The following is a 16,088-nucleotide window of genomic DNA, read 5'->3' on the forward strand; positions in this document are numbered from 1 at the left end:
TGCGACTGAGCTCGGCCTAGCTAATATTCAAATATCAAGCTCATTTTTGTTTTTAAGCTTGATAAAAAGTTTGTTTATAATTATTTGATATTTACTATTTAATTATTAGTTATAAATTAATATATAAAATTAAAATTAAAACATATATTACATAAATTTGCATTGGCTTGTTTAGGCTCGCGAGCCTAATCGAGTTTGAAAGATGAAACTTAGGCTCGAGCTCGTTTAATAAATGAGGCTGAAACTAAGCTCGAACTCGATCGTTTAATTCGGCTCGAGTCGAGCTTTTAATGAGTTAATCCCAAATAGCTCATTAGTAGCAAACGTCATATACGGATGAAACTGCGAATTTCCATCAAGGAAAACAATCACATAAAATAAAATAAATATTCTCACAAATACCGGGTTTTTTTCTAGCCTCTGTTTTAGGATCGGACTAGTCCCACTACAACTTTTTGTTAGTTCCTTAGGTCTGTCTTTTTATGACCGGTTTAAGATGATTTCATGAACGTTTTTAGTTTGGGTTAATGAAATAGAAAGGTAACGTAGTTTAGGGTCTGTACACATTAAGGTAACAATGTTTTTTTCGTATACATTTGCCAATTGAACTTGTTTGACATGTACGTATTAAGGTGATTTGACCGATGATCATAGGTTTTTCCTGATTTGGTATATTACGTGGCATTATGTTGTATTACGTGGCATTAAATGAAATTACTTAGCATTTTTGACACATTATATGAATGGTAATTGGAATTAAGGCTCATAAACAAAATAACCCACCGCTTTCATTCCGTCGTTCCCCTTTCTCAATATCGAACATTTGCAATTGAAATCAATTTCTATTTCTTCGACTGTAATGACGAAGGGATCATCCCTCATCGTGGATGTCCACTATAATGGTGTATTTTCCCCAACCCCCTTGTATATTTCAACCCAGAAATTGCATCTGTACGAGATGTCAACTTCAACGCTATGGTATTTTTAGATTTCATTACATTCCTTGAAAAGCTCACAAAGAATATCAACTGCAAGGATGTTTACTACTATCTTCCAGATGAATGGTTGAGTGAAGGGTTAGGAGTAATTCAAAATGAAGGAGATTACAGAGAGTTCCTTGAGGTTGGTAATGGAAGCCAAGAAAAAAGAATTAATGTGTACATTGATCAGTACAATTAACCCATTTTCGATTGGATCGAGCAGGAGAATCCTGATGAATATGATTCGGTTGTAGAGGATGAAGACGAAGTTGATGATTCTACATTTTCGGATGCGATTTTACCTGACCATGAAGAGGATGAAGTGGTGTCAAGTAAGAAACCACTTGATGATTCATTTCTTAATGCCCTTTGTCCTAACAAGAAATCAGAAGATGGTTCCAACACATATGCAACAAACGAAGAAGTTGATGTGAAACTAATGTATCCCGTCCATGATCCAAACCAAAATTGGAAGAAGATGGTTCCTATACTAGGTATGAAGTTTTTTGACCCCGATGAACTTAGATGTTTATTGGGTAATTATGTTGTTAGACATGGATACAGTTTATGGTATGAAAAAAGTGATAAGAACAGGTTGTTAGCTAAATGTAGCAAAGGTACAACACATAAATGTCCATTTAGACTCTGGGCCACTTGGATGAAGGACGAACATTCTTTTCAAATTAAGTCACTGAAAGATGATCACAATTGCTCCAGGTCATTCAAACTTGGAGCAATTGAGAATTATAGGTGGATTGGGAAGCATTTTGTTAATGAAATATTAAAAAGACCAAAAATGAGCTTAAGAAAAATGAAAGCTAAAATTTCCAAAAAATTTAATATTAATGTTAGTTTAAGGCAGTGTAGAAATGCAAGAAGGTTTTCATTGATTAAGATTAAAGGTACTTTGGTTGAGCATTATGGAAGGTTGTAGCATTATGGTGAGGAGATTATGAGGTATAACCCAGGGTTTACGGTAAGAATGGATGTGGACATCATGCCTGACTCAACTATATATTTTTCAAAGTACTATGTCTGCTTCAAAGGTGTTAGGGACGGTTGGATAGAGGGATGTAGAAAGGTGATTTGTGTAGATGGCTGCTAATTGAAAGGCTTGTGTAAGGGTGAGCTTCTTGTAGTAATGGGTAGAGATGCGAATAACAACATCTACCCTATCACGTGGGCTGTGGTAAATGTTGAGAATAAAGTTTATTGCAAGTGGTTTCTTGACATTCTCATGGATGACCTTGGAGGGGGAAATGGTAGTGGACTTACTATCATTTCAGATGAACATAAGGTATTAGATTGGTTTCTTTTTGCTTTATGCTTTTTACTTTTTAATTGTTTAATATTAAGTTTTACATTCACCAACATGTTTTAATTTTGACAGGGATTGTTAGAAGTTGTGAAAGAAAGGATTCCAGAAGTTGAGCATAGGCAATGTGCTAGGCACATATATGCTAATTTTAAGAAGAAGTTTGATGGTGAACATTACAAAAAATTGTTTTGGGCTGCCGTAAGTAGTACCACTATACCACAGTTTGAAGAAGCCATGGATGGAATTAAGAAATTAAACCCCAATACCTATGATCATCTTATTGAAAGGGAACCAAAATATTGGTCAAAGGCTTTCTTTGTAGAAGGGAGCTAGGAACTGTGATGCTATGGAAAATGGTGTCTTAGATAGTTTTAATAATGCAATCAGGGATGCTAGAAGAAAGTCGATCATCACAATGTTGGAAGAAATAAGGGTTTAGGCCATGGAGAGGATGTATAATCAAAGGATCATGGCTGAAGAGTGGGATTTGGATATTTAACCAACAATTAGAAAGGAGTTAAAAGATAATAATATAACTCAAAGGTGAGTAACATAATGTTTTAAATTTACATTAGCTAATGATTGATTTGATTTGGGGTGTTAACTTACCTTTTCTTTTAGATTTTGGGGAGTTTATCCAAGTGGTAATCAACAATTTGAAGTAAGATTTGGTAATGATGCATTTGATTTAGATCTAATCAGAAGGATATGTGAATGTAGAAGTTGGCAGTTGAGAGGTATCCCATGCTTGCATGGCTTGGCTGCAATTGCATACCTGAATCATAATGTAGAGTCATATGTGGCACCTTGTTTTAGCAAACAAAGTTTCCTTTCAAGCTAATCTTACAATGTCCACCCTTTAAATGGTAGTCCAATGTGGCCGAAAACAATTTATCAAAAGCCTTTACCTCCAAAAAAAAAAAATAATAAAATAAAAAAACTACCAGGCAAACCAAAGGTTAAACGAACAAAGGATAAGTCAGCATTTGAAGGTACTGGTAAAAAGACGCATACAATATCACGTGCAAAAGGGTTGCAAAAGTGTAGTAATTGCAGAGGCATTGGATACAAGAAATCAAGTTGTCTAGGAAAAGGTAAAAATGAATTTATTTAGTGTAGTTCTATGTAATTGGAAACTAATACTAGTTTGTTTTCTCAGGAAGGGGAATTACAAGTGGAAGGGGAAGTACAAGTGGAAGTGGAAGTGGACATGTACCCGTTCAAGAACCTAGACAAGAACCCGTTCAAGAACATGTACAAGAACTTGTTGAAGCTCTTGTTGAAGCTCCTGTTCAAGATCCTGTTGAAGCTCCTGTTCAAGCTCCCAGAGCTTCAAGAATTAGAAAGATGCATGTGCGAAAGAGGAAAGTTTCAGAACGTATAACCGAGATTGGTCTAAGTAAGAAATTTATCCCCAAAGGAGGGATTAGTTGTAGTCAAAACAAGCCAGTAACTTTAGAATGATGTGCTTGTTTACTACTAGTATCTTTTGTCATCTAACACAAACTTTTAGTCTTTTGCATGGAATTGGTAACAAACCTTAAGTCTTTTGTCATGTAACTATGCTACCTTACTACTAAATGATGTAATGCTATTATGATACTAGTTAAGGGGTATTTTTGTCATAACCTGCTTCAAGGTTATGTTGATTAATGTGTTAAGGGTATTTTGTAGTACAATTGTTTCTATTAATGTGCATCCTACTTTGAAATCTGTTTCTATGAAATTTGTTTTTACCAAAACTACAAATCCAAGGGTAAATTGGTCAAAATAATTTCTATTTTATCATCCTACTTTGAAATCTGTTTCTATGAAATTTGATTTACCAAAACTTCAAATCCAAGGGTAAATTGGTCAAAATAATTTCTATTTTATCACCCTACTTTGAAATCTGTTTCTATGAAATCTGTTTTACCAAAACTGCAAATCCAAGGGTAAATTGGTCAAAACAATTTCTATTTTATCATCCTACTTTGATTCTACTTTAGTATCCTACTTTGAAATCTGTTTCTGTGAAATTTGTTTCATATCAAAATAATATAACAAATCAGATCCCATTCATATCAAAATAAGTGTTACAAAGTACATTACATCTTAATACAACTTCAAAAGATTAGAAATACCATTTCACCATCTAAAAGATTACAACCAACACAACCTTAGCATTAATCTACTTCTTGATGATTACAATTACTACTTCAAAAGACTAAATAAACAGATCACAATGAAATATGGTTCTTAATCATTAAGACATATCATAAAGTATAAAAGGTACTCTCCATTCTTCTTAGAATAGAGAAACTTTTATCTTTCTGCCTACTTGATTCCTTTATTCGTTCTGCTATTGATTTAAACCTTTTTCAATCAATTCAGAATTACACTTAATCTTATAAATATAATCGTATTTACTAATCCTTTAGTAAATCATGACGAATATCTTTGTTACCCTTGTGGTGGACTTGATCAACACACGACTTTGTGTACTCGATCTCCTACTCATTCACTTGACACTTTGTCAACGAATTAGTCTAATTTCCAAATATGCAATTTCTCATTCATCGTGCAACCAAGTTGCATGATTCCAAGTTTCTGTCTAATTGAAACTTGGGCGATGAGAAACTCTTCCTATTTGGTAAATTCTTGACATTTCCACTATTAACATAATTAAGAATCTTATCCATTCGTTGTAGAAATATGCAAACATTAATTTTTCATAACGATTTCATTGCAAGGAAATAAATAAATAAATAAATAAGTCAAATCAAAATTTATTTTATTCATAAAAGCAGCGGAAAACATTTGTCCTTACAATGCAAAATCAACTGAAAAACTATGTAGTCAAATATTCCTAACAATTCTATCATAACTTTCTAAGCTCAAAATCTAATCTTCAAGTCCATGCGATCGAGATCCATTTCATTGTGATTAGACTCATCTTGCTTTTCCATCAAGCTTCTTCTCTTTTCACTGATCCTGCAAAACATTCAAATTTAATCTCATCACATTATGTATTAAGAATCAACGAATAGGAGCTTAATGGAGTTAGATAGTGGATTTTACCTGAAGCACAACCATACTCTTTGACTCTCCCATCTTCTGGACACTTCAGGCTCTTAGGGCAGACTTGTATCCAACGCCCTTTCTCTTGGCAGCAAACGCAGGTCGGTTCTCCTAGAACGTCATCGGAAGCATGGTTGGTTGACTTTCCCAACAAATACGCTCCATTGCTTTGCCAAATCATTTCTGATTCAGTAGCAATGAGCATGTAAGTTAGGTTAATGAGGTTTTCGTCATGATCCATCATATAATACTTTCTTTTGAACTCATTATATGATTCGGGAAGTGACTGCAGGACCCAGTTCACAACCAACTTATCAGGGAATGACGCACCAAACATTATCAATCTATCGATGTGTGATTTCATTCCTAGAACGTGGGCACACACGGGTTTATCATCTTCATGTTTCATTTCCAATAGGGCTTTAGTGACATTGAACCTTTCAATTCTTTGATCTTGTGGGTTAGGGAGAATGATTGGAGGAGGTGGAGGAAGTGAAGCATGATTTCTTGTTCCTCGATCGAATCGTGGAATATCATCTTCATGTGGAATGCTTGTTCCATGGGATTTGGGAAGACCATAGTTGTCGTACTTTGATATCTATAAAATGGGAGAAAAATAAATTCAAGTTACTTGATAGATTTAGTCCTTAATAAATCACCCAAATGAGATACTAAGGCTAGGACCCAACACAATATTCCACAACTCGGGAGAGGGATGCCGTAACCCAAATTGCAGAACATTTGAAGGTAAGTGAAAGACAATTCACTAATTTTCCACCATGAAAAAAGAAAACCGATTAAGTTTTAAATATTTTGAAAACTCCTAGATCCTTTGAGATTCATTAAACTTTTCAATGGCATGTTTAAATCTCGATATGCCCCTCTAGTTTGTGACTGGGCAACCAAGGATCACAAAGCGGATGTGAATAACCATGCAAACTTACATGGTGCCCTCACATGTTACAATCACCTATTCGATGTGCCGGTTAACCACACATGCTTCACCGAACTATGACAAACATTGAGTCACCCTTTGCTACCTTTGCTTAGAACCATTTAGTGTGCCGGTGAACCACACACGCTCCACTAACGTCTTTGCAAGGGTACAAAGTGTAATTTCATGGAATTGCATCAATTCACTTTTGCCTAAAGTAACTAAGATTGGGAATTTGTAAAACATTTAGTTACTTTTGTACTTCATTATACTTATAATGGAAGGTTTCTGTCCTATCCTACCCGTTCGGCTAACGACCCTCCATTAGTCAAGAGTGCGGTGGGTAAGAGTGGATACCCATTCAATCGCCATTTTATAGGCAATTTCCTTAAACACTCCTTATAGACCAGCTTCGTGAATGAGGCCTACTAACGGTAAGACTGACTTTTACTCATACATATATAATATTAGACTTTTAATGATATATATAGTATATGGTGTATTTTACACTTTTAAAATACTATGTGGTCAAATTTAATAATTATACTTTTAATTCAATTGTAAACCAAAAACTATATGGATTTATTAAATCTCTTTTAATTATACACCTTAATTAATTAATAAAACCATAAGGGTGTGATTTGAACTTTTCAAAACAATACTAGGGTTTTAGAATTTAACATTCCTAAATTAAACCTTTAATCAACTTTTAAATTCCAAAACTTGAGGGCAAGTTTTTGAAACATTTTAAAACATTAGGGTTTAGAATTTAAATATACAACAAAATTAAACTTTTAATCAAAATTTAAATTCCAAAACTTGAGGGCAAGTTTTGAAACCTTTTCAAAAACATTAGGGTTTCAACCATTTAAATTTCAAAACAAAACTTTGAGTTCAAATTTAAACTATAAAACCTAAAGGGGAAAATTAAAACTTTTCATAACACAAGGATCAAATAACAAATAATATAAATTAAACAATTAATTTCATCATTATCTATATTTGACCTAATTTCAATTTCTTGCAAAATAAGTTACCCAATTAATACAAATAATCAACTATAATCATATAAGGAAGTTATTATCTAATCAATTGGTAATTATCTTTTGTTTAATCAAGGATATACTCATAAATATGCATAAAATCGGATTTTAAAGATCTAAAACCAGGGGCGGAACACAAACGTTATATCTTCGGGGGCCGAAATCAAACTTCAAAACAAACTATATAAACATGAAAATTTTGATTCAAAATTATGACATATAGTTTAAATAATATAACTACTAAAAAATCAATCAATAGTAGAGTGTGTTCTCATGTTGATATGTACGATAAATAATGAAATTAACTATCAGTTAAGAAATAATAAAATAAATTAACAACTAATTTTTGATAAAACTATAAGCTACATAAACTTATTTTTATTATTACATCACACTTTAAATGAAATCACATATCTATTAGTCCATTTTATATTAATAAATACATTTATTCTTTTGTTTTACACTTTAAATACAAATATAATTTATATGATTCATTAAAAAAAGGACATATTTTCAATTAATCAAATCATAGTTGTCAGTATAGAGTTTAGCCTGTATCATACATCTATGATCACACTCCACCTTCTCATATTCTATATCATAATATAAACAAGAGAGAGAAACAAAATAAAAGAAACAAAAACAGGGTAAGAAAGAGAGCGAAAAAGGGAAGAACTATCGTTACAACTTACTGGGACGGAGAGGAGACCGGAGAGGGTGATGTGGCGACCGGCGAGAGGAGAGATAAGCGTCGGAAGAAGGGAAAAGCCTGGAAACCAACAAAGAGGATACAGAAACGGAGAAGCGAAAGTTCAGCGATAGATTCTGGTGGAGTAGATGCATTTGGGTGGCATTATCTACGGTGAGATCTCGACTTTTTATGGAAATTGGAATCTTCTAGGTTTTTTGTTTTGATAGACTCAAATTTTGCGTTAAGAGTTGCGTACATTTGAAATATGGTTTCCTTGTTTTCTTATTTCCAAATAAAATACGATTTTTATTTTTATTTTATCAGTGATTTTCGGATGTTTTATTAATGATTTTTGGATATGTATTCGGATGTGTGGTTAACGTAATGTGTTATTTAGATTCTTAGATAATCACTAAGTTTTGTAAATGATACTGTATTACATTTAGTTGTGAACTTAAAACAGGGGGCCAAACTGATTATCGAAGTTATTTCATACATAAACTATACATATAATGGTATTAGCAGCCTTAAAAGCGGGGAGGCCATGGCCCCCCTTGGCCCCTCTTACGGTCCGCCACTGTCTAAAACAGATAAGGCAAGTATCCATGAGTAAAACAACAAGAAATCCCGAAAATAGCTCCATCTGACGCTCGAACTCGCCGAGTACCACACTGGTCTCGCCGAGTACACTATGGTACTCGCCGAGTACACTATGGTACTCGCCGAGTTCATCAGGCAGGGTGCTCAAAACTCGATTTTGCAACTTGAACAAACATACAAGGCATCAATACAATAGAAACCAATCAAGGCTCTGATACCACCGATGGGTTTTGGCCATAAGAACATCCTATGTGCTCATACAAACCCTAATGTTTAGATCTAGGTTTCTCTATTGTACATGCAATTCATCCAAGACTATAAACCCTAGTTCTAGCATACAAGTAATCATACTAACATAAGAATGGGTTTAAATATTACCTTGATTGTTATGTAGCAATAACAATCACAATTCCTCCTTGTAATGACTTTAGAAAGCTTAGAGTCACAAATATCACTCCTCTAATGGTTCACAAACACCAAGAGCAAGAGGATGAAGAAGAGAAGAGAAGGAGGCTGCCCAAAACGTGTGGAAACCCTAAGGATCTTGTTCACCACGTTTTTGGGGAAGGGTTCTTTAAATAGTGAGGCTATTAGGGTTATCTAACAAGGAAACCCTAATTTGGATGCTTAAGCCCTAAGCAACCCATGGACTCCTTTCTTAAAGGCCCTAGGACGATTTCTAATGGGTTTCCCCATAGAATTCGTCCACCCCTTTAATATGAAGTCCATTAGCTCAATATTCAACTATCATACAATTGACAATTCTAGTCCCTTAGTTTAATTAATGTCTTTTAGTCACAAACTCAATTCTTATTAATTCTTGACTAATATTAATTAAACAATATGATTTCTCTTTTAATATATTATTCTCATAATATATTAATAAATCATATTTAATCCTTTCTCTCCATTATTCATCCTATCAAGTTGCTTTGGTGAAGGCAACCCAAAAGGACCATGCACTATCGGGTCAAGTACATACCAAAATAGTTATGGACTTAGACACTAATCCAACACTATCAAAGTGAACCATCAAGTTAAGAGCTTTATACCTCCAAAAGCTTTCCAAGTTGGTGATGATTCATTATGAGATGGTGACGATGATGGGAGATCGCACTTTGACATTCTATGAGTTTCGAGCATGTGGAGCCCCGAAAGTCTTCGGGAAGAAGGACGCGATTATAAGTAGGCATTGGTTAGCAGACGTCGGGAACATCTTTCAATCTAGCCTTTGTCATGAAGAGGCGAAGGTCCATATTGCATCCTGTCTTCTGAAGGACAAAGATCGAGACTGGTGGGAGGAGGTTGGGCACGCCTTGGGAGGTGAGGCGATTAAGTTGATGACTTTGGAGGATTTTATGGCGAGATTTCTGGCTGAGTTTTCACTTGTGATTGAGGTCCAACAGTTGGCTAGGGAGTTTTAGGACCTTTGCCAGACTACTGAGACGGTAGCAGAGATCATTACTATGTTCCATGAGAGGGTGTTATTAGTTCCGTAGTATGTGGCATATAAGGAGATGATGAAGGCGAGGTACCACGCGATTTTGAGGAACGATATTCGACAATTTGTGAGTCGATCCAGTTTCAGGACATTAGAGAATATGATAACGTGAGACAGAGTGAGGGAGATTGACTTGGAGATGGAGAGGAAGAGGAAGAAGACCATCACATTTCGTTGGGGCCTAAGTAGTTGGCAGCTTTTGAGACCTTAACGCAGAAGTTGTGTGAGGCGTCAATTATGACCCTTCCAGAGGGTGTTTGAGGATATTATGGTTTATTGTGATGCGTCGATCACGGGTTTGGGTGCAGTTCTGATGTAAAGGGGTCTCGTTACTGCTTACACTTCGAGGCAGCTGAAGCCTCATGAGGCGAATTATCCTACACATGATTTGGAGTTGAGGGTTGTGGTGTTTTCCCTCAATATTTGGCGACACTACCTCTATAGGGTCCATTGTACTATCTACACGGATCACAAGAGAATGAGGTATTTGATGGATTAGCCGAATTTGAACATGAGACAACGTAGGTGGTTGGATGTGGTGAAGGATTATGATTGTGAGATCCTTTACCATCCGGGGAAGGCCAATGTGGTGGTCGATGCTCTCAGCCGCAAGGTGCAAGGTGGTCATGGTTCCAATAAAAGATATGTGTTTCAGGATGATTGTGAGATCTTTTACCATCATGTTCTGACAGGTCTGTTCCAAGTAGGGCTCGATGCCGGGCGAGGCCCGATGGTTGTCGGGCATGGCCCATCGAATGTTAATATGTATGTTATAAGGTGTTTGGGGAAGTCACTAAGCTTCATGCTTACGGTTTTCAATTTATGTTTCAGGTACTTCCGAATTGAAGGGGAAAACTCGGGATGATCGCATTACACACACCACGACCTCCTTTTATTTGACTTTGATGTATTGAGAAGAATGATAGATATACTCTTATTTTCTTTTAAGGTTTTATGAACACGTTTTGGATGATGGTTTTACTATTACTAAAATGAAATTTTTGGTCTTCAATTTTGGGATGTTTCATTTGAGCTTATGGTTTTGTAGTTTAAACATTTCCAGGTACTTTCAGTGTTAAACAGAAGACCCCGATTTGATCACACTGCATCCTCTGAATATTTATTCCGCAATGTTTATTTATGATATTACTCTAATGTTTTGATAATACTTTTACTCTAATCATCTTTTGAGATAATGCATCAATGGTTGTGACTTATTTAATGTTAAAATTTTATTCGGTAATTTTGGGATATTATATATATATATATATATATATATATATATATATATATATATATATATATATATATATATATATATATATATATATATATATATATTCAAAGCTTCTTGATCTTTTCTTGCCCCATGTGTTGTTGACTTATGGATTGTAGGATGTTAGACCCTGTAGTCTGTGTTGTTGAGATTATGGTGGTTGTTGTTACTGAGATATTTCCCGTATGGCTTTCAAGATTGTTGTACACCGAGCTAGGCTGTTTTAGCTATGTACGCCTTTGTTAAGTTGTCGAGAAGAGTCATCAAAAAAACAACATGAATGAAAATTGGATAGGTTGCACCCACTTAGCATTGGTTAGCGATGGGACTAACAACCATCAAAGGTTCTTTAGCTTTGATTTCTCGTCGACAGGAGTTATGTGTAAATTGGATTTGGGTATGGAGAGATGCTTCGTGGTCTGTGGCTTTTAAAATGAATACAGATGAACTTTATGTTATAGGAGCTTTGCAATTGCAACCACAACTGACCAGTAATGGTGATTTGTTGCTCAATACTTATTTTCAACAACTCGATGTTTTTTTAATCACAAGACGCGGGTGCCATCAATCAAGAGTAGTCGAATCAATGTTGCTTCAACTCTACGTAAAATTTTATTAGTGAAACATTTTGTGAAACGAAGAAAACATAAAATTACATTTTGATTTTCGATGCATTTTTATTACGATTTTGGCTTTCAGTTATCTTGTTGAGGTTACAACTACTTTTTTGGTCGGTGCTGCACAGGAGTCATCAAGAAAATAACGTGACTGAAAAGATAAAATTAAAACTTAGATATTAGAATTAAATTTAATCTTAATTGTTGTTGTATTCAATAACTTATAAAATGTTTTGAATTTTTGATATGTTTGTTAGGAACTTAGGATGTTATGGTCTAAATTCACATAATGCAAAATATCAATATATGTGTAAGGGTCGGCCCACTGTTGATTTTGGCAGTCCAAAGGCGTAGAACAAAAAAAAAAGCTGATGGAGAAATATATGGAACAGAAAAACGTTGTAATCCGATAATCACGAATTCATGATTAAAATCCCTTCTTTCTTCATAGAATCACGCCTATCAAAGTATCAATCGATCGATCGGATTCTGTCAAGATTTTCGCTCTCCTCTCCTCTTTATCCCAGTTCTCACTTCTCACCAAGGCCGAATTTGCTGTTTTCAGTTTCTTAATTCTCCTACTCGAGGTAACTTCTGTTTTTGCTTTAATTGAATGATAGATAAGTTTCATGATTGGGAAACTCTGTCTTTTGATTAAAGAACATAAATCATGTTTTATTTTTCATGTGTAATTCTGATTTATGCTTTTAGTTCTTAAGGCTGAAACTTGAATTTCTAGTGGATCGGTGAAAAACAAAGCCATGACCTTTTTTTTTTTGGTACAAAGTACAAACAACTATTGTTTCCACATCTCATCTTATTACCTTATACATGAAAACAAATAAATCATGTCATAATAGCTTGCAAGAAATGAATGCTGCTCAATCAGAAGCATCAGTAACCAAATAAAATAAAATAATTTATCGTTTAGTGTGTTCACTATAGTTATAACATGACACTCATTATACTCTTTCCAATTTTGAAAATATCATCCTACTTATATCAAGTATGACATCTACTAATTTGGATTATTTTCTTTTCTATTACAGCATTCTACATTCTTTTACTACAATATGACACCTAAAATAGCAATGTAATTTTTTTTTTATGGATTTAGTTTAAGTGGAGAAATATCAATGTAGTTTATATTCGAGATGTTTTATTTGACACCATTCAGTCATAAACACCTAGAATAACAACATAGTTTTTGCTCATAAATATGTTTTATTTGAAGTAGTTTGTTTTCTTTTCATGTTTTTTTGGACTTAACTCTAGTAAAGAAATACCAACATACTTTATACTCAACACCTTTTTGACACAATGTGGACAGAAACATATTTGTGTGTGTGTGTGTATATATATATATATATATATATATATATATATATATATATATATATATATATATATATATATATATATATATATATATATATATATATATATATATATATATAACCATGCTCATTACTTAATAATTTTTTATTAGTTTTTGATTGCAACTGATTTTTATCTTGTTGGAAAAATGCAGATGTCGGATTATCTATGCGAAGATTTGATTGTTGAAATATTTACAAGACTACCACCGAAATCCCTCCTCCGATTTAGATCACTCTCTAAATCGTTATATACTTGTATTTCTACCCATGGTTTTATACGCATGCACACTCTTAGATCCCCCAAAAAAATCCACTTCATTCATCTAATTAGCGATGACAAAAATGAAAAACAACAAGAATTCTTTTACACATCACATGGAGAGGAGGAGGAATTGGCATTGTATTTGTGTCCCAAACGTGGATACATTGATATAACAACAGAAGTCCCGTTCCCTTCTGGCCCACCTATTGGTTCATGTAATGGAACTTTCTGTTTGTGGACTAAAAAAGGTTTGATTCTATGGAACCCTTCAATCAGGCGCAAACTAATCGTGCCTGAATTTCCTCAGAGATCTGAACCCTTTTCGTTGCGAGGGATTGGGTTTGGATTCGATCCAATCAGTGATGACTACAAAGTTGTCCAGATATCATATGTCAAAGGCAACAATTCATTTGTTTATGCTGTGAAGAGTGGCACATGGTGTGAGATTGCTTCCCCTAAACATCAAAATCAGATTCAGATTTTCCGTTACGATTCCTTTTTTTTCAATGGAGTGTTGCATTGGGTGACATATATTAATCAAAGAGAAAAGAAAAACGCATGCATTAGTTGTATACTAACATTCAATTTGAGCACTCATGTTTTTGATATGATTCCAGTGCCTATGTCCATTCGGAATTGGACGACATCGGGACTAACAACCATCCAAGGTTCTTTAGCTTTGATTTCTTGTAATGGTGAAATTAGTGAAAGTTGGATTCGGGTATGGAGAGATGCTTCGTGGTCTGTGGGTTTTAAATTGAAAATAGATCAACTTTTTATTTTAGGTGTTTTGGAATTGCATCCGCAAGCTTTGTTGCTCAATACTTTCTCTCATGGGCTCCATGTTTATAATCTCAAGACGGGGGTGTCATCAAGAGTAGGCGACTTCAATGCTGCTTCAAGTTTATGTAACTTTTATCAGTGTGTTGAAACCCTCCATTTGTTAGACATGGGGGAGACTATTGCTGAAACGGAACTACAGAAGAACTATGAAAGAAAAAAATAACAACATTACATTTTGAATTTCAAACATTTTAATTACCATTTTGGTATTTGTCATTGGTACAAAAGTTTTTTTTTTAGTGAATAAATTAACATATATGTAATTTCCTGCTTGTTTGCCAATAAAAGAGATATTATTGAGGGTAAAATTGTTGATGATTGATGATCACATCAAGCAGAATATACTTGTAAAATCCAGCCCATCAGGCACATTTTTCTCCATGTGAGTGCATTTAGAACTTCATATATGATCTGGCATTTTGTCGAGCACGTAGTAGGCGTCTGTGCTATGAGCGCATCTAAACCACTCAGCATATCATCAAAATTCAGAACCTGGAAACAAGCAAACTGGGCACACAACTATGAATAGACTAAAATAAACCCTCAAGTTCTTAAAGCATCAAGTTTTACATGAGCTCGGCTCGGGCTCAACTTGTTTGTGAGACCTGACTAAATGCGACTGAGCTCGGCCTAGCTAATATTCAAATATCAAGCTCATTTTTGTTTTTAAGCTTGATAAAAAGTTTGTTTATAATTATTTGATATTTACTATTTAATTATTAGTTATAAATTAATATATAAAATTAAAATTAAAACATATATTACATAAATTTGCATTGGCTTGTTTAGGCTCGCGAGCCTAATCGAGTTTGAAAGATGAAACTTAGGCTCGAGCTCGTTTAATAAATGAGGCTGAAACTAAGCTCGAACTCGATCGTTTAATTCGGCTCGAGTCGAGCTTTTAATGAGTTAATCCCAAATAGCTCATTAGTAGCAAACGTCATATACGGATGAAACTGCGAATTTCCATCAAGGAAAACAATCACATAAAATAAAATAAATATTCTCACAAATACCGGGTTTTTTTCTAGCCTCTGTTTTAGGATCGGACTAGTCCCACTACAACTTTTTGTTAGTTCCTTAGGTCTGTCTTTTTATGACCGGTTTAAGATGATTTCATGAACGTTTTTAGTTTGGGTTAATGAAATAGAAAGGTAACGTAGTTTAGGGTCTGTACACATTAAGGTAACAATGTTTTTTTCGTATACATTTGCCAATTGAACTTGTTTGACATGTACGTATTAAGGTGATTTGACCGATGATCATAGGTTTTTCCTGATTTGGTATATTACGTGGCATTATGTTGTATTACGTGGCATTAAATGAAATTACTTAGCATTTTTGACACATTATATGAATGGTAATTGGAATTAAGGCTCATAAACAAAATAACCCACCGCTTTCATTCCGTCGTTCCCCTTTCTCAATATCGAACATTTGCAATTGAAATCAATTTCTATTTCTTCGACTGTAATGACGAAGGGATCATCCCTCATCGTGGATGTCCACTATAATGGTGTATTTTCCCCAACCCCCTTGTATATTTCAACCCAGAAATTGCATCTGTACGAGATGTCAACTTCA

The 16,088-nt window shown here is 34.4% G+C and overlaps 1 protein-coding gene across 1 annotated transcript; it reads left to right on the forward strand.

The window, feature by feature from the left end:
* Positions 1 to 12,406: 12,406 nt before the first annotated feature.
* LOC128126997 (putative F-box protein At3g16210) lies at positions 12,407 to 15,118 on the forward strand. Its single transcript, XM_052765173.1, has 2 exons — positions 12,407 to 12,607; positions 13,552 to 15,118. The coding sequence occupies exon 2, from the start codon at positions 13,552 to 13,554 to the stop codon at positions 14,665 to 14,667; it is 1,116 nt and encodes a 371-aa protein (XP_052621133.1). The 5' UTR covers positions 12,407 to 12,607; the 3' UTR covers positions 14,668 to 15,118.
* The last annotated feature ends 970 nt before the right edge of the window (positions 15,119 to 16,088 follow it).

Source organism: Lactuca sativa, chromosome 7 (assembly GCF_002870075.4).
Source record: "Lactuca sativa cultivar Salinas chromosome 7, Lsat_Salinas_v11, whole genome shotgun sequence".
In the NCBI taxonomy this organism is placed as follows: Eukaryota; Viridiplantae; Streptophyta; class Magnoliopsida; order Asterales; family Asteraceae; genus Lactuca; species Lactuca sativa.

Bases quoted from the DNA above. Each gene is read 5' to 3' on its own strand.
- LOC128126997 (XM_052765173.1), top strand. From the start codon at position 13,552: ATGTCGGATTATCTATGCGAAGATTTGATTGTTGAAATATTTACAAGA.